This window comes from Maniola jurtina, chromosome 1 (assembly GCF_905333055.1).
Source record: "Maniola jurtina chromosome 1, ilManJurt1.1, whole genome shotgun sequence".
Taxonomy (NCBI): domain Eukaryota; kingdom Metazoa; phylum Arthropoda; class Insecta; order Lepidoptera; family Nymphalidae; genus Maniola; species Maniola jurtina.
In genome coordinates, this window is record NC_060029.1 from 3,933,303 (window position 1) to 3,961,132 (window position 27,830).

General features: G+C 37.4%; 2 protein-coding genes across 7 annotated transcripts; one reads left to right on the forward strand and one right to left on the reverse strand.

Annotated features, from left to right (window-relative positions):
* Nucleotides 1-347: 347 nt before the first annotated feature.
* On the reverse strand, nucleotides 348-17,492 carry LOC123865991 (cyclic nucleotide-gated cation channel beta-1-like). 4 transcript variants are annotated; one of them, XM_045907252.1, is made up of 15 exons: nucleotides 17,060-17,491; nucleotides 9,801-9,901; nucleotides 9,471-9,533; nucleotides 8,891-9,031; nucleotides 7,828-7,967; nucleotides 6,372-6,631; nucleotides 5,684-5,833; nucleotides 4,910-5,084; nucleotides 4,398-4,528; nucleotides 3,288-3,411; nucleotides 3,122-3,204; nucleotides 2,801-2,947; nucleotides 1,849-1,961; nucleotides 1,142-1,445; nucleotides 348-559 (listed from the first exon to the last, which is right to left on the reverse strand). In XM_045907252.1, the coding sequence occupies exons 1-15, from the start codon at nucleotides 17,090-17,092 to the stop codon at nucleotides 488-490; spliced, it is 2,037 nt and encodes a 678-aa protein (XP_045763208.1). In that variant the 5' UTR covers nucleotides 17,093-17,491; the 3' UTR covers nucleotides 348-487. The 4 variants fall into 4 exon arrangements, with proteins under 4 accessions (XP_045763208.1, XP_045763216.1, XP_045763225.1 ...); XM_045907260.1 differs by lacking the exon at nucleotides 17,060-17,491 and adding an exon at nucleotides 13,748-14,030; XM_045907269.1 differs by lacking the exon at nucleotides 9,471-9,533 and having other exon boundaries at nucleotides 17,060-17,492.
* Nucleotides 17,493-17,837: 345 nt separating this feature from the next.
* LOC123866011 (venom serine carboxypeptidase-like) lies at nucleotides 17,838-27,605 on the forward strand. 3 transcript variants are annotated; one of them, XM_045907314.1, is made up of 10 exons: nucleotides 17,838-18,152; nucleotides 18,991-19,142; nucleotides 19,471-19,599; nucleotides 21,612-22,312; nucleotides 23,434-23,546; nucleotides 24,047-24,217; nucleotides 24,709-24,876; nucleotides 25,583-25,845; nucleotides 26,369-26,497; nucleotides 26,739-27,605. In XM_045907314.1, the coding sequence occupies exons 3-10, from the start codon at nucleotides 19,583-19,585 to the stop codon at nucleotides 26,938-26,940; spliced, it is 1,764 nt and encodes a 587-aa protein (XP_045763270.1). In that variant the 5' UTR covers nucleotides 17,838-18,152; nucleotides 18,991-19,142; nucleotides 19,471-19,582; the 3' UTR covers nucleotides 26,941-27,605. The 3 variants fall into 3 exon arrangements, with proteins under 3 accessions (XP_045763270.1, XP_045763279.1, XP_045763262.1); XM_045907323.1 differs by having other exon boundaries at nucleotides 17,850-17,927; XM_045907306.1 differs by lacking the exons at nucleotides 17,838-18,152; nucleotides 18,991-19,142; nucleotides 19,471-19,599 and adding an exon at nucleotides 20,387-20,967.
* Nucleotides 27,606-27,830: the final 225 nt, after the last annotated feature.

The window sequence follows — 27,830 nt, forward strand, 5'->3', positions numbered from 1 at the left end:
TAGTTTTAACCACATTTATACGACAATTATAAATCTTGTATGTTGGTAAATAGACACATATGCTTAATGCTAGTAAAATCGGATTATAATATATGGAAAATAAATTTCCAATTCGAGAATTGAGCTTCGAGAAACGGACAATATTTTTTTTTAACTTTTCTTTTTATACTTTTTATATACTTACAAGCATTTATATCTGTTTAATAAATATAAATATACAATTAACGAAAATATAAAATATATTTTTCTTGAAAATTGTTATCTAGGCAGGTATAAATTATATTAAGTATTATTATCTAAGTACAAATTACAATAATATCATGTAAATACCACATTGATTTTTTTGTAAACAGCGAATGGGCTTATAATAAAATAGATAAATATTACATAAATACTAATATATTAGGTACATATAGATGATTGGTATACAAAAAGGAATGATTACAATATAAAATCTTTGGTTACGTTATTTAATATACGAAGCATTTTACTCGCTCGCGCTAGAGAGTACGATCGTCGGTAGTGCAGACCTGTCGGCGGATCCGATGGAAGGACAAGGCTGGAGAAAAGAACTTAATTTAACTTAAAGAATTAAGGATAAGAAAGCTCAGAGTATGGCGCAGTGGTTATCGATGTGGTCTTATAAGCGAGAGGTCCCGGGTTCGATGCCCCGCAGGGGAAATTTGGAATTTTATAATTTCTGGTGGGAGCCTTTGGCCGTGGTTAGTTATCACCCTACCGGCAAAAGATGTGCCGCCAAGCGGCTTAACGTTGTAGAAACCAAAGAGGTATGGGTAAAATAAAAATCCTATACCCCTTCCAGATTAGCCCCTCAACTAGCAAAAAGCGGTTTTTCGAAACTGGGAACTCGCCGACCGACTCCACAGTTCTGTTACTATCTCCACTGACGGCACTCTTTCTCCTCCTAACAGAAAACTTCTCACTATATTTCCTGCTCTATTCCCTCTCTTATTAATACTTAATACCTCTTTACTATCTTCTTCTCTCTGGGCTGGTTCCCGCACTTAAACGTTTCTGTCTGTTGTGCTATCCTCTTTACTATATTCCAGATAAGATAATTTTGTATTCTTCTTATCTCTTAATAAAGTTACTTGAATAATAAATTTAAATTATTACATACCTTATCTTCCGAAACAGCAGATAACTTCCTTCGAGATTGGGAACTCGCTGATCGCAGCTTCTTTCCCTCCGCAGTGCTGCTACTATCTCCACTGACGGCACTCTTCCTCCTCCTCACAGTGGAGTCCCCGCTATACTTCCTGCTCTGTTCCCTCTCTAGCTTCTGCTTGACTTGCCTCGCGGCGTTCTCTCTGATGATCTGGTCAGCTCGAAGGCGTAGAATGTTCGCGGCCTCTTTGTGGTATTTGAGTGCAGCGTCGAGGTCGTTTCGCGATAGTGCGAAGAGGCTCGAGTATCCGCGAGATCTATAAATATAGAAGTTTTTATAAAAAAAATTACGCTGCAAAAGTTAAAAAAAATGTTTTGATGCCCATTAAGGGATTATTGTATTCCCCCAAATAAAACAAAAGCAATACCCCAGAAGAGTTCAAATAAACTAAACTGATGACCGCTAGGGGGCTGTCATATCCCTTCTAAGTTATAGCCTGCTTCCACTTTAGACTGTATCATCACTTACCACCAGGTGAAATCGCAGTTGACTGCCCAGCCCTTGAAGGATAACTTGTAATTTTGAATTGTTGAATAAAAATAAAATAAAACAAATATGGGAACTATTTCTAAAGTGTCAGTGATTTTTCATAATCGAGTTGCTGAAAAAGCGTTTAAGGAGACTGTGTGATTATACTACTAATTGAATCAGCAATTTACCTTACAGTAGCAGTCCGCCGCCGCAAGCCGTCGATGCCCAGGAGGCTGATTTCTCCGAACACTGATCCTTCACCGAGAGTCGCCAATACTTCCCTCTCATCCGGTGAAAGTACCTAGTAATAAGAAGAACGAAATTAAAGCTACGATTATATTACAAGGCGCAAAGGGCGACACGTTTGATCTACAAGACTAAAAGAAGTGCCTAAATTACTGGCACATGGGGCAGGACTGACATAAGCAACCCTCTGAATATTTTATATCTACCTCCTGAAAATCTTCAGGAGTCATGGGATATTTTTATCCAATTCAGTAAATAAGTGGTTTGTACCGATTTTCGTACACTTTACTTTCGTACACTCCTTTTCTTTAATTTATAGCGCCTAGCTGCAATCAGACTTGCTCGCAAGTAATGATGCAGCAATTTTCAATTCGCGACAGTGAGCAGTTCATATGCATCTACGTTAGATGATGCCCGCGACTTTATCCGCGTGGATTTAGGTTTTTGAAAATCCCGTGAGAACTCATTCATTTTCCTATGTCACTCTCCAGATCTTTACCCATGCAAAAAATCACGACAACCCGTTTCTCCGTTGCGACATGATTGAAGGACAAGCCAACAAACCAACAAAGAAACACACTTAAGTAGTGATAAATAATTTTTAAATAACTACGATATAATATATCAAAAATTGCGGAACCGGCAGGATTCGAACCTGCGTCTACTGGGTTCGCTCCGCGACGCTCTGACTGCTAAGCCACTGTATCGCTAACTGCTAGCGACGAAATTTGTGATAGTATGTAGATTGTAGGTTCATTCAGTACTGAAGCGACTGTTAATGCTATCTAGTAGCGACACTTTGCAGTTATCGAAGTTCCTTTCGAGATTACTTTGAAGGTTAGATAAAATTCACTATCATAAAAATTATAAAAATAAGCAGTGATAGTTTGTTACATAGCACTCCCCGCACTTGACGATGTACATCTCATGGCCGACGTCCCCGCGCCGCACCACCACGTCCCCCGGCAGACACGACACGGGCCGCAGTTGCAGGACCAAATCTCGCAGGAGGGACGCCGAGCAGTCGCGAAACAGTTGCACCTAACAAGGGTTTAAGGGTCTTAAGTTAAAAAAACTGGCCAAGTGTGAGACAGACGATGGCGGAAAGTGACTGAATGAAGAAGGCAGAGAACTAGGATGATTGATGAGGTGTGATGGCACATTGGAATAGGCTTACAGGATCTACCACAGGCTGAAATGATGATATACACTTACTTTGCTCAAAGTCGTTATGTGGACCTCAAGAGCTACATCTCGCTTCATGTTGGAAGGTAGCGAGTTTAGTATTTTCGATTCATCTGCAAATTTACAATACGAATGTAACTGCCCTAGTACAAGAGTAAGCTTGTCAAAATAGGTAATCTTGAAAAATTTCATCTACCGAAGCATCGTTGCTGTGTCCAAGTATAGCTGAACCAGCACGTGACGCGGCGCTGTAGAGATACCGGCATGTTCAGTTTGCGGAGGTAGCGGGTACATCCATCCACTGTCTTGCGGTATTCCGTCTGGAGCAAGAATACAATCTAAATAAGCCTCGATAGTTCAATGGTTAAGGAGCGGACTGAATTCCGAAAGGTTGGTGGTTGAAACCCCACCCGTTGCACTATTGTCGTACCCACTCCTGGCACAAGCTTTACGCTTAATTGGAGGGGAAAGGGGAGTATTAGTTATGATTAGCATGGCTAATATTCTTTGAAAAAAATATGTATAAAAGCGAAAGCTGACTATCAACAGCTCAAATTACTGGACGGACCGGGCTGAAATTTGGCATTCAGTTAGCTATTATGACGTAGGCATCCGCTAAGAAAGGATTTTTGAAAATTCAACCACTAAGGGGGCGAAATAGGAGTTTGAAATTTATGTAATCCTGCACGCGGACTAAGTCGCGGGCATAAACTAGTTACCAAATAAATACTAAAGCTCAGAGTCACTCAGCGGGCGATGGAAAGAGCTATGCTCGGAGTTTCTCTACGCGATCAAAAATGAATGCATTCGTAGAGGGACTAGAGTAACAGCACAGTTCAACGGGTTGTGCAGCTGAAGTGACATAGTTTGAAAACTCATAGACGTTAAGGTCTCAAGGTGTTGAATGGCGACCTCACACAGGTAAGCGCAACGTTGAAAGACCTCTCAATAGGTGGACAGACGATATCAATCGAAACGCCCCCCCAGCACCAGTTTTCCCTCCCACTTTTAACATGGGTACCTTCAAGTCAAGAATGAATAGGCAACTTCTAGGCAAGCGTGCTCCATCTTAGGCTGCATCATCACTTGCTAGCAGGTCTGATTGCAGCCAAGCTCTAGATTATAAAATTTAAAAAAAGAAAAGTGGCATGGAGTCGCTGGATTCAGGCGGCGCAAGACCGCGGCAAAATACGGCTACATTTTGACAGTTTCTCTGATACTAAAAATGTTCAAAAACAGCACTTTTTTGCTTGCTAATACGTAGGTACCCATATAAAATTAGTGATATTTTTTAATTATAACTCACCCTAGCCCTGGTAGCCGTGGCTATGATGTCCCGTATCTGACCAATTAGTAAGGCGAAGACAAACACGCCCATCAGCCAAGCAGCGGTCATGTACAAGTACTCTTTCATGTTCTCGGGTTTTGGATTCTTGCCTGTAAGTACATTAATATCAGGTTCCAATACTTCTACTCAGATATTTTACCCTAAAAATCTATATTGGGCACCCACAAAAAAAAAAAGATTCCAACGAATTGAGAAACTCCTCCTTTTTTGGAAGTCGGTTAAAAAGTATTAGAAGAATTTCAGGATATTTTATTGCATTCCGGTTATCATCGCAATCATTGTTGACTAATAAATATAATTGATCTGTAAACCAAGATAAAGAATTTTGATCTGTCTAGTTCACTTGTACTGTTCCGTTGTAATTTTCAATGGTTTAGGGTACTCTTAAAAGTTTTTGCAAGGTTTTAGCTGCTTCCTCGTATTAAGTAGCCAGATTTGTCAAACTTTCAGTACGAATTATCTCTACTTACCAATGGATGTAGCGGTTTTAGTAGCAAAGTAGAAACAGCGGATGTAAGCGTTCCCTTGGTTGTCGTACACCCAGCCATTGGAGCCAAGTCCGATATGATCGCTCATGGCGTAGTACGCGCACGCGTTTAGATGTATCAGGTAGAAGATGTAGAACAACATCTTGCCGATACGAACCTATAAAAATGCCCTTTTAATGGAAATGCTTAGTTCATTTACACGATTAAAGTTAAAATGCCTTTGCTAAGGACACAAGAGTCACTGTTTTTAACCCCCGACCCAAAAAGAGGGGTGTTATAAGTTTGACGTGTGTATCTGTGTATCTGTCTGTGGCATGTAGCTCCTAAACTAATGAACCGATTTTAATTTTTTTTTTTTTTTGTTTGAAGGTGGCTTGATCGAGAGTGTTCTTAGCTATAATCCAAGAAAATCGGTTCAGCCGTTTGAAAGTTATCAGCTTTTTTCTAGTTACCTTCACTTGTCGGGGGTGTTATAAATTTTTAATTTACACTTGTATTTGAATACATCCTGGAAGAATCTAAAGAAAGCGGGAAAATTTAGCTTTTTAATCTATTTGAGTATCGTAGTGATCAAAAGCCAGTGGTAGTCAATTGGAGCAAGTCACAAAAACTGTTTTGCTTTTTATGTACCTATTCCCTCTAAATAAATGTGTTCCATTGTGGAACCATAGGGAAAATACTATGGAGTGGCCGTGGAGAGTTTCAGAAGAATAAATTACCTCTGTAAATAAAAATAAAGATATACTTAAAACTTACCACGTACGGAGAAGACAGAACTCGGTCCATAGCTTGATGGAACTCCCAAAATGTCTGCAATTTCAGTAGTCTTGGGAACCGCAAGATCACTTTTTGGGTGCCGAAATAGAAATACAATATTTCCAGTGGCAAAAGCGATATCAAGTCGAACTGAAAAAAAAAAAAGAACTGCACGTTAAAAATTCGGTTAATTAGTTTCAAATGCAAGGGTAGTGCTGATTGCCATTGCTATGCCGTTAACTAAATTGATAAACATTTGTGGAATTTTTTCGATTAACAAAAAGTGTTCCGTTCAATCGAGATTCGAGACTGCCAATCGATCGGTACTCGGGATAATTTTCAGCAATAAAAAATATCATACTTATACTGTATACGGAGGCAAATGTCAGTGGAAACTCCGAAAATATTTTTTTAACCCCCGACCCAAAAAGAGGGGTGTTATAAGTTTGACGTGTGTATCTGTGTATCTGTCTGTGGCATCGTAGCTCCTAAGCGAATGAACCGATTTTAATTTAGTTTTTTTTTTGTTTGAAAGGTGGGCTTGACCGAGAGTGTTCTTAGCTATCCAAGAAAATCGGTTCAGCCGTTTGAAAGTTATCAGCTCTTTTCTAGTTACTGTAACCTACACTTGTCGGGGGTGTTATAAATTTTTAATTTACACTTGTTTTAAGTTTAAATTTTACCTTACCTTATATTGAAGTTTCTTCCTATAATTCTTCCTGGTTTCCGCCGGATCGTCCACCCAGAACCCATCATGCAGGAACATGAGCCTCGGCTTCACAAACACCACGTCCAGCACGTATATGATGTCGCAGAAGTAGTCTGCCGTCATCCACATTGGCGTATTTTGAGGAGTCTGGTAAGGGAATGTGGCGCGAAGAGCGATGCACCAAGCATTGTAGCTGTAGCAGCAAGTTACCAGGAGCAACCAAGTTATGTAGCCTCTACCTGATAAAGAAATTATATAGAGCTCTAAATAGTAGGTACATTTTTTTCTAATACCTATATGGTCCTTTATGTAGTTTGTCCAAATTGTAGTTTGACGCATTGTTCTTAATAAATGGACGATGCGTTTATTTAAATACTAGCTGATGCCCGCGCCTTGGTCCGCGTGGATTTACGTTTTTCAAAATCCCGCGGGAACACTTTGATTTTCTGGGATAAAAAGTAGCCTATGTGCTAATCCAGGATATTATCTATCTCCATTCCCAGCCAAATCCGTTAAGTAGTTTTTGCTTGAAGGAGTAACAAACATACATACACACACAAACACATACACACAAACTTTCACCTTTATAATATGAGTGTGATTAATTTATTTATAGATGAAAGGGTTTGCTCCTAAGATGCCGAAACTGCGGTTCCTATATAATATGTACCTACCTAATAGGTTATCAACAAATCAAGTACTAATTAGGTGTCAGGTATAAAGCTTAGGGATGTTAAAGCTTTTCTTTGAATTTCTTACCGAACTTTATGACTGAACGAATCTCTTGTAGCGTAATCGTTTTAAAATTCAAAATCAAATTCAAAGTATTTTTATTCAATTAAACTTTTACAAGTGCTTTTCAATTGCCAAGCGCTGGTTCGGAATGCCGTTCCTATCGAGAAGATTTTAAAGTACCGTACTTTTGCCTTAATACACTTAGATCATTAAGGCAAAAGTGGTCGTTTATGAGGTTTTCTCGTACCATAATGGTGTTTTAATCAAACGTTTACGATCTCTTTGTGTATTAATTGATGTCCAGGGGAGACCAATAAATTGCATTTAATTTTAACCTATTAGTGCAGTGCTGATGACCTATTAATATAAATACATCAGTAACAATGAAAATATTACAATAAAACTTAAAGCTAGCCTTATCTAATTACTATACAAATCATGCCCGCGTGGAATGGTGCCAAGAATACTGGCTGCATTCCCGCGTTGGACAGCCAGGCTGATCCGTTGCGCAAAAAATGAGCCAGCCCTTCTGTCACCCGATGAGGCTATTAAACGCGGTGAAATCTCTCTGGGCTGGTTTCCGCACTTAAACGTTTCCGTCTGTTGTGCGTACGCGGTGAAATGTCTCGTAACAATTGATGGAATTGACTGATGCAGAATCTATTGACTAATGGACCCCTAGTAAGCCCAAAGCTCTTACCTTGCGGATCTATGGTAACGGATGGGTCACAGCATGTTGGCAATCTGAAACGCTTGCATTTATCCCGCGCTGGAGAAGACGGTACCGGACTTTGAGGAGTTTCCACTATCTCTTCAATTTCCTCTATTATATCTGCAGTCCTGTGAATAATAATTTTTCGTATTACATATGGATAACTGTTTTGCAAATATTTTAATGGCAATTTTTTACTAGACATGTTAATTATGATTCATGACTAACTCATTAGGTACGATAATAGCTAGTGCAACGGGTGGGGTTTGAACCGCCGACCTTTCGGAATTCAGTCCGCTCCTTAACCGTTGAGCTATTGAGGCTCCAAAAAAATATTGTGACTGATGGGTAAATGGAAGGGCGAAGATGCCGTGGGTTACAGTATTTGTATAATACATTTCAAAACTACGTTCAGCTTTATTTTGGCTATGTGAGTAACCCATATTATGAGTAATCCGAGAATTCCTTCCGAGAAATCCTTAATATATCCAATCTAATCTAAATTAGCCTGTACTATCCCACGTCTGGACAAAGGCCTCCCTCCGATTTTTCCACCATTCCCTATTTTATGCCTCGTCAGGCCACGTAACTGTAATTTAATTCATGATCACGCCATCTGTCTACAACGGTGGCGTTGATGATTTTGGGGAATCCAGAAAGAAGCAGTTTTTTCCCATAAAAAAACAGCACACATGACCTGCCCAGTTCCATTTAACTTTTAAGAAAAGAGACTGCAAGGCCAACGTCGGCTACTCGCGTTTTAGCAGAAATCCTTACGTGATTTGCTGGTTTTATTTCAAGTATGGTGCGTTCCATGGCTCTTTCCTTAACATATTGTAAAACACATAAAATATTTCTACCCATGTCCGTTATAGTCTTTGAAACCATCCAACCGATGTGCCCTAAACCGGTTTCATTAGAAAGGCAATAATGCGAAGATGGGTTCGTTCTTTTTAGCGCAGTAGCACGTACTCCGGCTACCTGCTAGTAAAATATAAAGTTATATGTGCTTTTAGTATAGGTAGTAAGTAATAACAGAAAACACTTTTACTCTTTTGCTGCAATCTCCTTGGGTTTTATTTCGTTGAGATCCTCTAGCTCCGTCACAAACTCCTGTATTGTATCTGTGTCCTTCACTACACATTTTTGATTTGCACTCAATAGCCTGACTCTTTGAGGCGGTATTACGGACCTAGAATAAAAAAAGTGAATTTTTATACTGCTTACTTTCTGTAATTATTAGCAAACTAGATAGTGCCCTCGACTTCATCCGCGTGGATTTTGGTTATTTAAAATCCTGTGGGGACTCTTTGATTTCCGGGATAAAACTAGCCTATGTTTTTTCCCGGGGTGTAAGCTAACTGTGTACCAAATTTCATCAAAATCGGTTTAACTGTTGTGCCGTGAAAAGGTAGCAGACAGACAGACACACTTTTTCATTTATAATATTAAGAATGGAGTATGGATAAGTCACTAAGCTTGTGCTAGGAGCTTCGCAAGCAAGCATGGAATGAGTATGACGATAGTGCGATAGGAACCACCGACCTTTTTCGGTCGGTTTCCTGTACGTTGAGCTATACAATAATAAAATTATAAGTTTATTTCTTTTGATGTTGGTAAAGTTTACTTACTTTCTGTTTTGTTCAATGTCATCTTTTATATATACTTCAATATTGGAGCTTGTTTTTGCTATGCTGCAATGAAAAAATAAATAAATGAAATGAAATGAAAATTGATCAATCAAATTTACATTCGAGATTCATGGAGTCCTGGCCCCTAAACCAGGACAGCCCGTATAAGTGGATACATGTCGAAAAATTTACTTCAAAACATTACTGGATCTGATTAAAATTTCGGGACAAACCGATCAAAATTTGGAAGCCACTATAGTCTAGACATATTAGCTGGTAATCTACAGGTATTTTGCAGTCCAGGAACTTCGAGAGACAAAATATGTTTACCTAGCATGTTTGGGCGTAGAGTCTGGGGTACCCCATGAGTTGTAAGGTCCTTGGGCGATACAGGCTGGTTGCGCTTTGCTTGACGACGGATGGACTGTGTGCTGAAAACACAAAAAAAAAAATCTCATCACTCCCTTAGATATATTATGACGCAAAGGTGTGTATATCGTGATTAAATATTATCTACTAACCTATCTTATTATATTCTTATTTTCTACCTGTAGAAGAACTAGGTAACTCTGCAGGAGATTATTCTAATTATACCTATTACGTTTTCAATCCTCAAAACTAAATTTGTAATTTAAACATTCCATTGCCATTTGATATCAAAACTGAAGGCGTGGACAATGGACATCGTATATGGAGTTACGACTTCTATAAAAATATCATAAACCGTCTCAGTGGCCATATTAATCTCTATCGTACGATTAGGTCACATTTAGATATTATAGTCTGTGGCATGGTTAGACTTGAGAATAATGCATTTTCTAGTTCTTACAGAAGCATTTTTAGGAAAAGTCATAACTTTTCTTTTTATATGTGTAAAAAAAAAAATCATGAAATCTCTATACCTATTATTTGTGTATTTATGAGTATAACTGGATAACACAGCCTACGGAACTTTTGACTACGGTACCCTACTTTATGCGTTTTCTGAGTTCTGACACGTAGGTAATTTGTTGTTTCTCGTAATCGGGTAAAAGCCACTTAGCCACAAATGTAGCGTTTTAATTTTCCGCCTCCGCGAGTCATACCGAGCATTGTTTATCGCAATAGGAAAGCGCTGCGCTGCCGGCACCCGCTCGGTATTCAAATCACACGCATCGGAGGTTAATGGGCGGCCTTGCTCACACGTACCTGCCTCAGTACATCCGATATACTTACCTCAATTTGATCTTTTTACGCTAAGTACTATTTGTCATCATCATCATCATCATCAGCCCGTGGACGTCTACTGTTGGGCATAGGCCTTCCCTAAAGAGCGCCACCACACCCGGTCCACAGCCTTCCTCATCCAGTCACTTCCCGCCAGCCACTTTATATCGTCAGTCCATCGTGCTGAAGGGCGTCCCACACTACGCTTGTTTGTACGCGGTTTACACTCAAAGACTTTCCGGCTCCAACGGCCATCACCTCTACGACAGGCATGGCCCGCCCACTGCCACTTCAGCTTGCTAATAATTTGGGCTATGCCAGTGACCTTGGTTCTCCTGCGGATCTCCTCATTTCAGATCTTATCGCACCGGGAAACTCGTAACAGCTCTCTCTATAGCTCGCTGAGTGACTCTGAATTTGTGGACGAATTTGTGAGACTGACTAATTTGTGAGAATAGTCGATACTTTAATTTATTTCTTAAACTGGACCTTTTCAAGTAAAGATTTTTATAATATAAACCTGTGAGGATGATATTGCCAATGTCGCAAATAAAATAACCATAAGCCTACGTTGTCGTATTAGTTTACAAATTGCGAAAAACCAAATTAAATTTGAATTTCGCGGGCAGGCCGGTCTCATGCCCCTTAAAGTGAGCCAGCTATTCTAGCACTAGGTGACGTATTGAAATGTTTCGTAAAAAATTTTTTAGCGTCAAGACTCCATAATAGGTTTCCACGGCCAACGGAAAAAATGGATCGAACCCCGGACCTCTCGACTAGGAGGCCGCGGCGTCTTAACCACTAAGCTATCACGACTTTTTCGAATAACGCGCTTCTCTACCTCTTGTGTTTCAACGTTGAAGGAAAACATCTCTAGGTATCTATGAAATCTGCCAATCTTCACTTGGCTAGAGTGGTAGAGTATAGCCAAACCTATTTCATTCTGATAGGAGACCCGTGCTCTGTAGTGAGCTAGTGATGAGTTGATGATGATGATGATGATGACTAAACACTTCTGTTAAGAGCTTAACCGTTTAGTGACTAACCGTTAAATGTGCAACTGGTCCGTAGTTTGATAAATTGTTCTTCACACAAAAAATGATCTATTAGCGGATCTTAAGTAAATTAATTACTTACAGCTAGGCTAGCTCCGAAGGACAGGGTGTGCGCGCTTACTTATTAGCTAAATAGCTAATCACTAGGTTAGACATATCATGTACCTACTATGACGCCCGCGACTTCCTTCGAGTACGGGTTTTTAAAATTTCCGTGGGAACTCTTTGATTTTCAGGGATAAAAAGCACCTTTTTTTAAATAAAATAAGCGAGCAAATGAGTAGGTGGTTCACCTGATGTTAAGTGATTGTACCGCCGCCCATAAACATTTGGAGTACCAGAGGTGCGCGAGTCCTACTCGCACTTGGCCGGTTTTTCATTTTTTCATCTAATTGCTAGGCTATCTTTTGGCTGGTGGCAGGCTCTGGCCGTGGCTAGTTACCACCCTACTTCTTCGACTGTATCATCACTTACCACCAGGTGCGATTGCAGTTAAGGCATAACTTGCATGTTGAAAAAAAAAAAAAAAGGCTATCACCTTAAAGGAAAAGGGTCACGTCCCTCAGCAATGTGAGAAATGATGAACACGCATTAGGATTGTACCTGGGCTGTACCATAATCCAAACAGGCGTGTTTCCGCACATGCACTACGTATCGCATTTTCCCCTATCTTGATGTAGTAGTAATTGCATCAACAAATAAACAAAACCGTTATTTTCGTAGTTCTGGAATCGCGTGCTCTACAGCCATCGAGTATTCAAGCTAAGCGCTTAATTGCGTGAAAGACTTAGCTATTAAGTAGATTCACTATAATTAGTCTCTTAATTCCCTGAGGAAAATTCTGCAGAAATTAGTCTCTGGACTGTTTAACGTCTGTTGAAAGTTGACTGTTTAAAGATCAAAAAGGTCCAATATCAAAGTGAAATTTTTTAAAATTTAAGATCCATAGATTGCTGCACATCTGAGTGGCCTATACCTATAAAACTTGCTCTTAGGTGATAGATAATGATCTATAAATTTAAGAGAAATCTACAATATCAGTGGAGTATTACAAAATATACAAACATACATATAATATTTTCTACAGCATTTGAGGCGGTTCCACTTTTCAAAAATTCAATACGGATGATGCCCGCAACGTCGTCCTCGTGGAAAAATCCAACGGGATCTCTTTGATTTTCCGGGATAAAAGTTAAGTTTTGCAGCACCAGAGAAACCGCCAATGCCTTGCCGGCCTTTTAGGAATTTGTAATACGTACAATACGCAGTAATATAAATCGATGCGAGTAACGACAAAACATTTATCAAAACCTATTTAAAAAACTCTATTGAGTTTCCGCTTTTCCAGAGTAGGGCTAGGTACTTTAATTACTTCGAATTGATCGAAATATTCAAGGGCAACTAAGTAAACAACTAAAAAACAGCATAGCATTGGTGCGGGCGGTCTCTTTAGTACTTACAAAGTGCAAAAATAATCACCTGGTGGCGGGTGGCGGTCATAAAAACGTAATATTGTATATGCAAAAGTGTGTTTGCTAGTTGGTTCTTCAATCACGCCACAATGAAGCAACGGATTCGAATACATTTTTGCATGCATATTGTCGATCCGGAGAATGACATAGACTTCTTTTGTCTTAGAAAATTTCTACGGGATTTTTAAAAACCATCCATGCAGTTATAGTCAGGTTTACCGCCTTTTTGTTTGCTTTACACTTTTTCGATCGATTATGTATACTTATAAGTAGTTATAATAATTAGTAACGTATAATAATAGAAATATTAAAATAAGTAAATAATATATTTAAAAATCCTCTGCCGGAAATCGAAACCGGGAACCCCCACTCATAAAATCACCGCTGCACTTGGTAGGTCGAAATCTAGAAATAAGTAATTCTGTAAGCATATTTTTAAAAGTCCTCTGCCCGAAATCTGGACCTCCCACTTTTAATATCACCGCTCACAGCCTGCACTTGGTATAGGTCATCAATGGGTACAAAAATTGTAAAAATCGCTCACCACGTCAACTTTTATTTCCATTTTTTCATTCACATTTTACAAGGTCTTTAAACCATATCACTTATAGTATCAGCAGCACTATTAAGACTTAGGTTAATGGGAAAACTGAAGCGCTGAATTAACGGGTTTTCTCGCAGAATTTTCCGAACGCGTCCGGCCGGTGCCTCCACCAAATACCTACTTGCCCACTTTACTACTCAATGCTCGGTAAAGAAAAACTTAGGGCGCCCGCATATTAGTTGTGCGACGTAAGTTATGTGATAAGTACTTAATCTTTTTTGACATTTACTAATTCAGTACAATTATCACCTAAGAGCAAGTTTTATAGTTATAGGCCACTCAGATGCGCTGCAAACTATATGGATCTTAAATTTAAAAAAAAAATTTACTTTGATATTGGACCTTTTAGGTCGTGTTTAACGTCTAGAGACTAATTTCTGCAGAATTTTCCCAATCACCAAGCATAATTAATTTAAGCATGATTTACTGACCTGAAATGCCTAATAATTAAGCATTTGCTGATTTGACTCATCAAAGTTCATGAATTCATGATGCATTTTTTAATGCAAAGCATCTACTAAATGTGAAATACCGATAGAAAATTACCTGTTGTACTAAGTGGATGTTTTGATATTGTATTTGAAGGTATTTTTAAAATTAAGTAAATTGGGGTCATGTTACTGGATAGAAACACTATCTCAATTCACACATGTCTATTAAAATCAAATTTTATTTACTTTTGAATATAAATATATGTACATTATACATGTAATATAGTTAGTATCTAATATCGAAAATTGAAAGATTTTTTTATTTAAAGGAGTCATGTGAATCTATCACTGATTCGGTACCTTTCCTACCGAGAAGAATCAGCAAGAAACTCGACGGTTGCTCGTTTCGAATATTAAATTATTTCCTCCTATATCTTCTCGCATATCTAATACTTATATTATTTGTTTTTAAGGATTTTCATTAAGAAAGCTCATTTATTTAGAAATCACGATGCCGTAAGTAGGTATAGTTAATTGACAAACTGGGATCTACTAAGCGTGCTTACATGAATGAAATAAATTGCGTGTGTGCCATAGACAGATCTCTAATATGCACGCGGCCTTAACTACACACAATAACAAGTTCGAGGGTTGTCCTTAGCACATAGAACTTGAGCCATGGCTCTACCAATACATTGGGGTGTTGTTTGGGCCACTTTTTTTTTACTCTAATGGCGGAATTCTTATGCTAACATTTCGGCGAAGTAACCGATTGCCGTGGGCCGTGGATTCAGGCTAGCGACCAAGTGTAAATAAACGATATCTGATTCCGTCATTCGGGCAATTTCCGTAGTTAACTCTCTCTGCCGGTCGTATTTCTCATTGCTTAGGATCGTGCCCCCTTTTTAGAGTTCCTACCTCAAAAGGAAAAACGGAACCCTTATAGGATCAGTTTTGTTGTTTGTCTGTCTGTCTGTCCGTCTGTCCGTCTGTCCGCCTGTCCGTCTGTCGTGTCTGTCGAGAAAACCTACAGGGTATTTCCCATTGAACTAGATCTAGAACTATGAAATTTGGCACGTAGGAAGGTCTTACAGCACAAGTAAAGAAAAAAACCGAAAACTGTGAATTTGTGGTTATATCACAAAAAAAAATTAAAATGTGTCCATGAACAAATATAAATTAGTAGGTATTTTTAATTTTCAAAGTGAGATAAACTATACCAAGTGGAGTATCATATGAAAAGGCTTTACCTGTACATTCTAAAACAGATTTTTATTTCTTTTTATGCATCATTTAGTTTATGATTTATCGTGCAAAATATCGGGAAAAATACCCAAGTACGGAACCCTCGGTGCGCGAGTCTGACTTGCACTTGGCTGGTTTTATAATTATCATAATGAAGCGGTGTGTCACGTCGATCTCGTTTTCGGGAGGTCGGGGTTCGACCCCGGGCACGCACTTCTAACTTTTCGGAGTTATACCTATGCGCTTGTACATAAGAAGGTATCACTTGCTTTAACGGCGAGGGAAAACATCGCGAGGAAAACTGCATGCCTGAGAGTTCTCCAAAATGTTGCGTGGCGGACTATGCAGCCTACGTCGAAGTCAGGATTTTTTTTCTGGATCCAATGTCAGGATAATACGACCGCTATTTTTTTTATTTGGTAACATTTTAGCTTTTTTTTTTGGTAGCATTTTTCGTATGTGGTAAGTGATAATGTTATCTAAGAAGGAAGTGTGTTTGCTAAGTTGGAAGAGTTGCTTGCTAATTTACCTACTCAAAACCCACACCAAAAATAGAAACTACTTACTTACCTTGTACAACGTAGTAGTGAAAACACCTTTCACAGAAATTGGAAAATAAAATTCATTGTCCTTACTGTTGTTAATGCGAAACAGAAAGCTATTTCATGGTTTATAGCTAATTAAGTGGTCGTACCCTTTTACTGTTAAGTTTGTAATTAAAGTGTTTTCTTGGTAATCAAGCAACATTTATAGACAGAAAAACTGCCCATTTTTAACCGACTTCAAAAAAGGAGTAGGTTTTCAATTCATCGGGATCTTTTTTTTTATGTATGTTCCCCGATTACTCAAAGATGCCTAAACCGATTTACTTTTTGTTTGAAAGGGTATATATAGTTTGCAGGTGGTTCCATATAAAGGTGAAGATCTTTTTTTTTTATTTTTATTTATTTATTCACACTAATTTTACCTGTCTTTAACATTTTGTATCTCGCCAAACTGAACTCGCCATATCTGATGAGATGGAGAACAGTTACTCTTCAATGGATAAGAGTAAATTGCTCGCGATCAATGTAATAGCTTAGTAAACAGTAGGTTTTTAACTAGGCATAGCAAATTTTAGTACAGTGGGCCACCAAAAATTGTGGAAGAAAAAATTTAAACGACTTCAATAAGCTTACTTTTTAACCCTGAAAATTGAACAGTTTATGCGGGATTTTTGAAAACCTAGTAGGTACATATCTATACAGGTAATGTCGCGGGTATCATCTAGTTTAAAAAATATATGGACATATTATTAAGATTTCCGTTTTTAAATAAACATAGGTAAGTTACTACCTGATGCTTATCCTATTACGCAGTTAATTCTTATTTTGTACACATAAAATCAAACAAAACATTACCCAAATATATGTATTTCACCTGACAAGTTTAAAAAACTTAATACTTGGATGAGAGGATGAGAGTAGGTAAGCCTATACTTACAATCAGAGAGACAAAAAAGCGTCCCGACAAAACAACAAAAACAATCACGTACAATGTCGTAGATCTCAACATCGAACAAAAGCTTTTCACTTACCCTTTTCCGAAAATTGAGCTTATCGAAAATCATCTTTGATATATACCTAATTATTTATTTATTTATTTTATGTTATTCTTCCGTCCTAGCATCGTATTCCCTCAATATTATATTCTTTTTAGTTCAGTCTAATCAGTAATATCAATAGGGTTATTTTAATCAATATCACTTCACTTAGTTTCAACTTTCAACCCCAATCCATAAAAGATTTAACTTGAACAAATCAAAAATCTTGCTCTGAAAGCTCTTCTGATTTCAGTTTTCAGGGGCTACTTCATTTCGCCGTATAATAAATTATTAGCTGCGAGGCTTGGTGTAAATATTTACCGTGATAACCCTATGCAATTGAATAGTTCAGCGATTAAAGCGCTGAGTGAGTACGAAGTATCTATAGAGAAATGGATAGAATTTCTCGTTTCCACAAAGGCGCTTGAAATGCGCTTAGAGAAAATACGGAAAATTGCGCTGTGCTGAAGTGTTTGAATAAAGCGCACCTGCGCGCGCATTTTCATTTCAGTCCACGTTTCGTTTTACGGTCACAGTTTTTAGCATAGAAGTACATAGAATTAGTTCAATCAAAAGTGAAAACACTATTGCCAACAAGAAGAAAAGTACGTACGCACCAACATCATTGTTAAAGGTAAATGCTGCATACAACTTCTTTATGTATTAAAAGATACTATAAAATCAATAATTTTGCAATGACTTTTGCCTAAAAAGAAACGTAATTCAGTTGTAACTTGTAATTTTCATAACAAAACAAAACAAACAGCAAATATTGCTGACGTGTTGCTGACTTGCTGACGGTAGATTGAGGAATTAATTAGGGAACTAGTTAATACCACTTATGATATAGCACAAAATAATGGTACGCAATAGAATAACACTGCTTCTTTAAACTGAATTCAACTGCAAAAACCCGCACGTAGAAACTAGAAATATACTTGTCAGCTGTACTTTTGTGTGACATTTTGAAAATGGAATGTTCTTGTTTTTTACCCGACTACGGCAAAGCCGAAAGGAAGGGTTATGATTTTATTGTTTTTCTGGTCGGTGTTTTAGTGATGCGAATTTTAATGAACGACGAACAAAAGTGAGTTTAATTCTATATACACGTATATTATTATTAGATGGTATATATTTGAGATTGTTATTGATAAAGTGTTCTTTTTACAAAAATACAGAATAAAGAGTAGGTACTTACTGAATTCTAGAAGTATTTTGCCAATCTTTATTTTTCATCTGTTGGTGAAATATGGAACTACATAAACGTCCATGTACATAACAAAAAAAGATAAACTTTCCTGCTATTTTAAGTACCTATCCTACCTATATTGTCACACTAATATTATAAAGACGAAAGTTTGTATGTGAGTGTGTGTGTGTGTGTGTGTGTATGTTTGTTACTCCTTCACGCAAAAACTACTGAACGGATTTGGCTGAAATTTAGAATGGAGATAGATAATATCCTGGATTAGCACATAGGCTACTTTTTATCCCGGAAAATCAAAGAGTTCCCACGGGATTTCAGAAAACCTAAATCCACGCGGGCGAAGTCGCGGGCATCGGCTAGTTTCAAATAAAAATTACGTGGTCTAGTCCACGCTCCACGGCCTCCACGGCTCAAAAAATATAATCACTTTATGGTTATGGGAATAACTTCTGTTCTTAATTTAATTTATTTTGTTTTACTTACTTATAAGAACATAATATAAACAAAAAACTTTATAACTGGGGTATAAGTAATTAAGTCAGCTAAGTGAGTATCTAGGTAGTAAAAGTTTTACTGATAAAATAAACTTAATATAATTAATTCAGCTCCTCATTACGCTGCTCTCAAACTATATAAATTTTTCAAACACGTTCAAATTATTCTCTGAATCTGAGCGATTTTCGTAGAAGATTTCCATAACTTATATTGTTTATTGCAGAAGTATACAGCCTGGAAAACAAAATATTGAAAAAAAACAGTAGTCAAAGTCATAGAGAGATCTCAAAATAGATGACCACGAAGAACAGAGCAGTTCTGTAAAAACTGAAAAAAGCACAAATGAAAGCTCCATACAAAATGGAAACAGTTCAGGTAAAGTCTCTTGATTAATTGAATAAATTATTGTGAGTAGGTATGATTTTATGAATTTAGGCGTATAGATTAAATTAATAGAGCCCTTGCACACTAGTCTGTCTGTATGTGTGTGTTCACTTGTGTATTATAATCTGGTCATCATCAAAAATTGTGTCAAGTGGGTGTGTTGGTCATAATAATTATTGCCAATTTTGTAAATGTGCAAGACATTTGCGTAAGTAAGTTTTTCTATTTTTAACCACCTTAGTACTTAGAAACTCTTATCCCTTGTCTACCATGTGTTAATGATATCTTTAAATATCAAGAGATTAATTTCACTTTGCAGATCATGAAGGGAGCTTCTAAATATAAAGAAACAGAAAATAGACAAAGTTCAAAAGGCTTTCTAAACAATATCCTCCGAAATAACCAGGCTCGCCAATGTTGTGGGTCATTTTATGAAAGACTTTACTGGGTATGTACCTAGTTAATCAAAACATCACTAGCGAATTAGGAAAACCTGTAATGCTAGATGTAAAGATTGAAAAAATAAATAAATAAAATAATTTTATTTTTATGATTATTAATAATTATAGTTAATTGTATTATATTGTGTATTGGTATTTACATATATTGATTTGATTTACCTCTACGAAATCCAAGTGGCACTAAGTCCAATTTTATAATTAAATGTAAGTTCTTATCGCCTATATAGTACGAGTACCTACTGTGTTTTGTTTATTTAAAAATACTTTAATGATACTAAAAAAAAGGTTATCATAAGTTGCGAAATATGCACGTATTTCATTCATAATGCCTATCCATGACTACACACGCTGTGCACGGACACAGCGTGTGTCCATCGCATCGATCTATTCAGCAGTGTGTGGCCTGCAGTGGATACGTGTCCGTGCGTTGCACTGGACGGTCGCCATTAAATATTAAAGTTATGTTATGCATTTTACTGAAATCTATACCAGTTACATAATCTACAAGATTTACTGAAAGATTCAGAGCAAATCGGCTGTGACCAATGAGCAGACAGGTAATCATATTAAGGATTTCGTTTTTTCTTTCGAATGCACAAAACCCTAAATATGTGAATTTTATTATATTAGTTGGCGAAACGGACGGATCGACATGTTCATTTTTATTTTATAGGAACCACCAACAGAATTAGGCACACGTATGATGAATTAGGTACTAAGTATATTAAAGACAGGTACAGCATAATATGATATTTATAGATAGATTTTCTACATATATTATACAAAAATAATTTTAAGGGGTTCCGTATTTTAAATACATTTCAAAAATTATTTAGAGATTACCTTGAAGTGTAGATAAAAACACTATCATGAAAATTATAAAAATAAGCACAGGTCTACTCCGTTACTCTACAAAGTTATTAGAGGTAGGTACTTATTGAACCCCCGGTATCGAACCCACGTACCTCCCGAAGAGGCTCTTAATCACTAAGCTAGCTTGTTTACTATACTTATTTTATTTTGGTCATTTATTATGTTTTAAAATTAAATTTGTAATCAAGCAATCTGGCATTGAAACGAATCGAATAAAAATGTTAACAAGTGTATCACATAATATATATTAAACGTGTAGAGTTCATATAGTTCAACTTGATAGGCTAAGTACATCACAGTTGGATCAAGTGTATTAACGCGTAATATGATATTTGAATGAGAATAGATTGCATATTTCATTGTTGCGTGTACGACAAATTGTGTTTTGCGTAGTTTATCTGTACACTGTTTATTAATGTGTTAATTAAAACGTTGAAGATGATTAAAACTGTGATATTGTTTTTAGTTTTACTGGTCAATTGGTAAGTCTCACATTTTAACTAAATTTTATTAACTAACTGGTTACTGAATATCTCTGTATGTGCTTAACATATTTGGTAAAGTGGCCTTAATAATGAAACTGCATTCTCTGATTCTTCTGACTTCGAAGTTTTGCGCTGGTTTTTACAAAACATACATAATAAGTGCCAAAAATATTTCCAACGTACCTTTGGCTATAGAATTAACTGCAAACATCAATATCAATAAAACGAACTTTACTTTGAGTTTCAAAAGTTCTAGTTCGAGACTACTAAGTAAAATATATTTCCAATCAAAATTAAAAAGGCCAATCCACGTCAATCCTACAATCTGGCTAAGGGTAAGCCCGCACTGCGAAATTTTACCGCGCGATTTTATATACTTACCTACTTAAGTAAATTAATTACCTACGGTGCGTGCGGCTTGATAAAATTTTTGTCACAGCAGTGAAAATCTCGCGGAGAAATTTCTCAGTGCGTAGGTACTTATTCTAACTCTATATAAAATAATTTACACCCCTATTCGACAATTTGAAACTAAATTCTAAACGTATGAGCTATGAATTAATTTAAAGCAATTATTATTAATCTATGAAGTTAGTTAATTGCACTATATAACGTAGCGATTATATTCTCTTTCATTACAGTCAAGGAAAGGTAATTTTATCTAAAGATGACGATATCTCAAATGATATAATAGATATGGAAAATATAACGAATTCCAAAAAACCTGAAGACAATAATATTCATAAAGATCTTACTGTAATAGATATATCAAATGATATAATACCTAAAGACACAACTAAACCAGAGATCCATATAGAACTACCAGTGTATAATATTACCTCATCTGAAAAGGTCAAGAATGATGGTCAAGATATTCGTATAAACGGGTCTATACCAAATCAAAATATTAGTGAAACCACCACTATTAGAAATATATCAAAAAATTGTGATCATACAAATTCAAATGATGAAGATGACGACTATAATAATATAATAATCGATCCAGAACAAAGTATACATTGTGATACCATCGAAAGAGTGGATAACGGCACTGCTTTAATACTTACCCCTTTTATCGAAAGCGGGCGACTCAAAGAAGCTCGGAACGCTTGCAAGGTCAACCCAGAAGTGTTTCTAGGATACGAAAGTTATTCGGGCTTTCTGACAGTTAATAAAACTTATAATTCCAACACATTCTTCTGGTATTTTCCTGTTCAGAACAAAAATGTGAATGAGACACCTTGGATTATTTGGTTGCAAGGAGGTCCTGGTGTGTCCAGCTTGATTGGACTGTTCGATGAAATAGGGCCGTTTAAATTTAATACCTTTGGAAATTTAAAAGGTAAGTTTGAGCAAATTCTTTTGCAATAAAATAATATGTGCGTCTATTTAAGAGGGCTCTCTCCGTCACTCGTTTCATACAATCGTAGTTCCAATTTCATTTGAATATTAAGCAACCAAAGTCCATGAAATTTTGCAGATATATTCTAGAAACTAATATCTATGTCTGTGGTTTTCCAGATTTCTGTTAAAATATTCGGTTTCAAAGTTACGTGGTCTTAAAAATTTTCATACAAATCTTTGAGCCCCTGTAATTTTAAAACTACATATTTTTAGAAAAATCTAAAACACCACAGACACAGATAGATAGATAGATAGAAACTCTTTATTGCACACAAAAACACATATAAGGATAACAACACAGTAAGAAGAAAACACACATATTAGTTTCTAGAATATGTCTGCAAAATTTCACGGACTTTGGTTGCTTAATATTCAAATGAAATTGGAACTACGATTGTATGAAACGAGTGACGGAGAGAGCCCTGTTAAATAAACATTCCTAAGAGCCGGCAATGTATTGACAATTCAACTGCTGCTAAAGATGTTTATGGGAGGCACGAGGCAGTTATAATTTAATAGTATAGGAAACCCACCTGATCATAATGTACGTTAGTTATATTTTTAAAAATTCAGGCGTTCGGGGGAAGCCCGACCGAAGCGAAGTGACGATGACGGTGACGGTTACGATGACGATTATTAGGATTCCGTTCCTACGGAAAAAAGAACCCTTATAGGATCACTTTTTCATCTGTCTATCGTGCCTGCCAAGACCCGTCAAGGGAATCAAAACCTATAGAGTACTTTCCGTTCACCCAGAATCATGTCTGGCTGGTACTTAGCTGCAATGTCTTATTTATTTTATTTAGATCTAAGCTTTTATATATGACTTTTATAAATCTGTAATAATATGGGTACATTTTGCCTGAAATAAAGAACATTATTATTATTATTATACTGTGATCTTCTATGATGGTACTCCCACTTCATCTGTTTTTCCTCATTTTGTTCCCCGGAATTCAAGGAGAGGAGGCCGGAAGGAATTTTAGCTTGAAAACTATCAAGTTCCTGTATCAAAATACTATTATCTTGTTTCTTTCTAAATAAATTCTGTTTTCGTAGAGAATCCTTACACGTGGTTGAAGAACCATTCGCTCGTCTTCATCGACAATCCTGTTGGAACTGGTTACAGTTTTACTGAGCATCACGATGGATTTGTAAAGGACATGGCCACGGTAACTATGATCTCACGCGTAGTAGATCGTTTTGTAAATTTATGCTTACAATCCATTTCCTTTGTGTCAAAATATGGATTTCTAGAGACCACAATTCATGATCTCTGAATCAACAAGAGCAAGTTCGTTTTTGGATGCTGAATAATGTGAATCAATTAATTTTTATTACGTAAAGTTGCGATAAATTAGGTGATTAGTGATTTTTAGTTGTTTTTTTTTTTAACTTCTGCCAGAATTTAGTTTCTGAGCTATTTAAGAACAGAGTATTACTTTGTAACTACAATTTTAAAATTATTAAAAAAAAATTACAAAACAAAAATGTCACTGTAACGAATCAGGGTGCCCAGAACGCTGGCTGCATTACGTCGCTGAATCAAGTGATTACATACTCTTTGGCTGAATGGCCAGACTAATTTTAATTAAAAACAGACAGAACAGAGTATTTCTTTAGTTCTGAAAGGTTTAAATACTTAAATGAAGATGTTTCACCTTGTTTCCAGTACGGCATGCACTTATACGAAGCAGTATCCCAGTTTCTGCAAATATTTCCGGAACTCAGGAAGGCGCCGTTATTCGTCGCAGGGGAATCTTACGCGGGAAAATATGTGCCAGCCCTCGCCATGGAGATTCACAAACATAAGGATTTACCGGAATCTGATATCAACTTAGAGGTACTTATTATGAGATTTTACATCTCACCAACTTTGATAGAATTTGAGGATGAAAACAAAACAAAGTCAATTTTGGACCTAAAAACAAAATTAAATAACACTCGAGTTCAACGATAAATTCAGCCACCGAGCTTATTTGACATTGGTTGTTTCAACATTGCTACTTCACTGATTGATATGAAAATGATTTTTAGTAGAAAACCTTCAATGGATTCAAAATAAATGTCTAATGAGCTTAGTGGCTATCATTCATCGTTAGAGCCTCAATAGCTCAACCGGTAAAGGAGTGGACTGAAAACCGAAAGGTCGATGGTTCAAATACCGCCCGTTGCACTTGCACTATTGTCGTACCTACTCCTAGCACAAGCCTGACGCTTAGTTGGAGAGGAAAGGGGAATATTAGTCATTTAACATGGCTAATATTCTTTTTTTTAAAAAAACTGAGTTAACGAATCACGCGGAGGTCAGGCTAATATTTTTATTTATTTCAGGGTGTAATAATAGGCAATGCTTTTGTGGACCCGAGTGAGATAGCTAATGTGACACATCCCTTTTTGTACTTCGGTCTTCTCAATAGAGAGCAAATAGAAATAGTGAATCCGTTGCTGACGTCCTTCCAACAGGACATAGCCAACAAAAATAGTGTCGGAGCGAAAAACGTGAGTTATTTCTAAATAGTGAATAGTTCTAAACGAATAGTGGTTATTCTAAGTCTAAATGAAATGTTAAAAGCGCCCATCAATCTGAGTGCACTCAAAAAATTTACACGGGGTCATAGGTAAGCAAAAACGACCTTTTGCAAATATCTCGGTATCGGTTCAAAATTCAAAATTCCTCTTGTTCACTCCATATTTAGGATCTTTCTGCGTTAGGGCACTTTTCCACTAACTTCGGGTTTTAAAAATTTGTTACTAGGTTATTATGACCATAAAATTGCTTTACCGTTTTTGACAACTTCCAGCAAATCAAAAGTTTCACTAAGGCTCAGACTTTTATAAAATGTTAGGTCTTGTGAGCGAAAATATTCAATAGTGTTAAAGCAGAGTGTAATTTTATGGTATATGTAAGCTTTTGCTAGGGGCTTCGTCTGTGTTGGTGTTGGCTGGCGGGCGTGCTCTGCTTTTTTGGAGTGTTTTTTTTTGTTAAAACTGACTGGAAAGCGCTCTAAGGGGGTGCCGTGCGTGTGTCGGCGAGCGCCGGCACAGACGGGGTCCATACTTGTATAGTTTAACTAACTTGTTACAAATAACTATAAACTTGACATTGGCTAATCTTTGTAAAGCCAGACGAGAGAGAAAACAAAAAGCTTTTGCTACTCCTCAATTGGAATTCTTTCTTGATAACAATCCTTGATACATTTTTCAGAAATGGACCAGCCTAATCTCCATTTTGTTGTTCCTGACACATCAAAAGCAAGCCTACAATTTCTTGAAGGACGAGATGACTTACGGTCGCTTCGCCAGCCACCTCAAGAGTACGGAAATAAAGCGCGCTTTGCACGTCGGCGATATCGAGTACTCGTTCATCAACATAACAGTTAACTATGTTATGGCGAAGGATTTCCTCAGCAGCTCCACGTCACTGTTTGAAGAACTTCTTGAAAATAACTATCGAGTTCTAGCTTATTGGTGAGATTTTTTGCGCTACTTTTTATGTTATGACTAGCTGATGCCAGCGACTTCGTTCGCGTGGATATAGGTTTTTAAAAATCCCGTAAGAACTCCTTAACTTTCCGGGATAAAAAGTAGCCTATATGTTAATCCAGGGTATAATCCATCTTCAATCTAAATTTCAACCAAATCCGTCCGGTAGTTTTTGCGTGAAAGAGTAACAAACATACACACAATACACACAAACTTTCGCCTTTATAATATTATAGTGTAAAGTGTGATGCGAAGTGTTATTGGCTTATATGACGCTATTCTTGACCTATTTTAGCCAATAGTGGCAGAGTATTAGTGTCAGAAGAATTATCACATTGACTACGTCATAGTTCAGTAGGAGGGTAATGTTCTACTGTGGTGGCCATACTCCCACCCAACCACCAACCTCGCCCCGTTCGGTATACATTTGGTCTTGGTATGTTCACGAGGTGCCTTCTCAACCTGTTTCTATCTTCATCCCTAGCCTTAATAATTATGTATGTTGTAGTGGTCAGCTGGACCAGATGCTGCCGTGCGTGTTCACGTCAGAGCACTACCGCACGTGGCAGTGGAATGGAACCTCGGAGTTTCTGGAAGCTGCCAGATATCCTTATATCTTCAATGCCAGACTTGCTGGGTATGTTTGCTAATATTTTATATAATAGGAAAATTTGTGTGTAACAATTAGGGTGCGTTTCCATTGAAACGGAGCGAATACATGTGTTTTCGACCAATCAGATAATTTTATTGACATCTAACAATAATCTAATTTGTCTATTGAACACGTCTCCGATCCACTCCGCTTCAATGGAAACGCACCTTTCGTATCGTCCAGTCCTTTGGCCCGTGTGAATGTAACAGGCATTTATTTATTGTAGGTATCACAAAACAGGGGGTCGTTTGACGGAGGTGGTGATCCGCGGCGCGGGGCACATGGTGCCGGTGGACGAGCCCGCGCCCATACAGAACCTGGTGGCGCGCTGGACGCACAGCAAGCCGCTCAGCAGGCGCTTCGGCCTGCTGGAGGGCTCCTATGTGCAGGAGTTCGTTAGGAACCACTCCGCTGTGCACTTGCAATGACGTCTCGTGGAACATCCCAGAACAAGCGAAGCTTACAACCAATCGCATTATTGAAAGAAGACGCGATAAAATTTTCGCGTCATCTAAATATTTAAAAAGGAAAGTCCCGACTCACTGACTGGCTCATCAAACCCTGGCCCAAAATCCTTTAATTTAAAACCTGAAATTTTGCAAAGTTCTCTGTATAATGTAGACAAGGAATAAGACCAGATTTTTTAAATTTCCATGGAATAAGGACTATGGAGGATTTATATTTTTGCCGAACGAAGCCGCAGGCGAGCGCTTGCCTATCAGTAATCTGATTGATCATGTAAATACATCTACGCTCTGCTCCATTTAAGTGGGCAGGCATCTTAAAGATGTGTTTCCACAAACGTAGTACGCGCGCTCTTGAGTGCTTGAACAGAGACATAAGCTGAGTGCTTGAACAGGACGTCAGGAGAATATTGTTATTCCGCCGCAAGCCCACACATTGTATAATATCGAACCTCATAATCCGATCTACTAAATTCGAAACGTGGAAAAACGCAAAGGAGTTCCAGGTTCTCGGAGATAGTAGATTATTTCATTTTTATAATAGATTATTTCATTTTTATAAAGAAACATCTCAGTTGAAATAAAATATGTTAAGTTTGATTTATCATAAAATCTTAGATAAGTACGTATCTGTGATGGTTTTATTAACAATTCTTTAACGAAAAGTTTCCCTAAATTTCCTTTCACTCTGATTGCGCTTTAGGTACAGGATGCCACAGTGAAAGTAAAAAAAAATTAAATACTTACCTAGGTACTTTACATGCGAAAGACATTCGAACGCATGAGACGTACCGAATGAGGTCAGTCACATTTTAAATTGGCCATTAGGCTGCCTGTCCACTGAAGCGGAATGG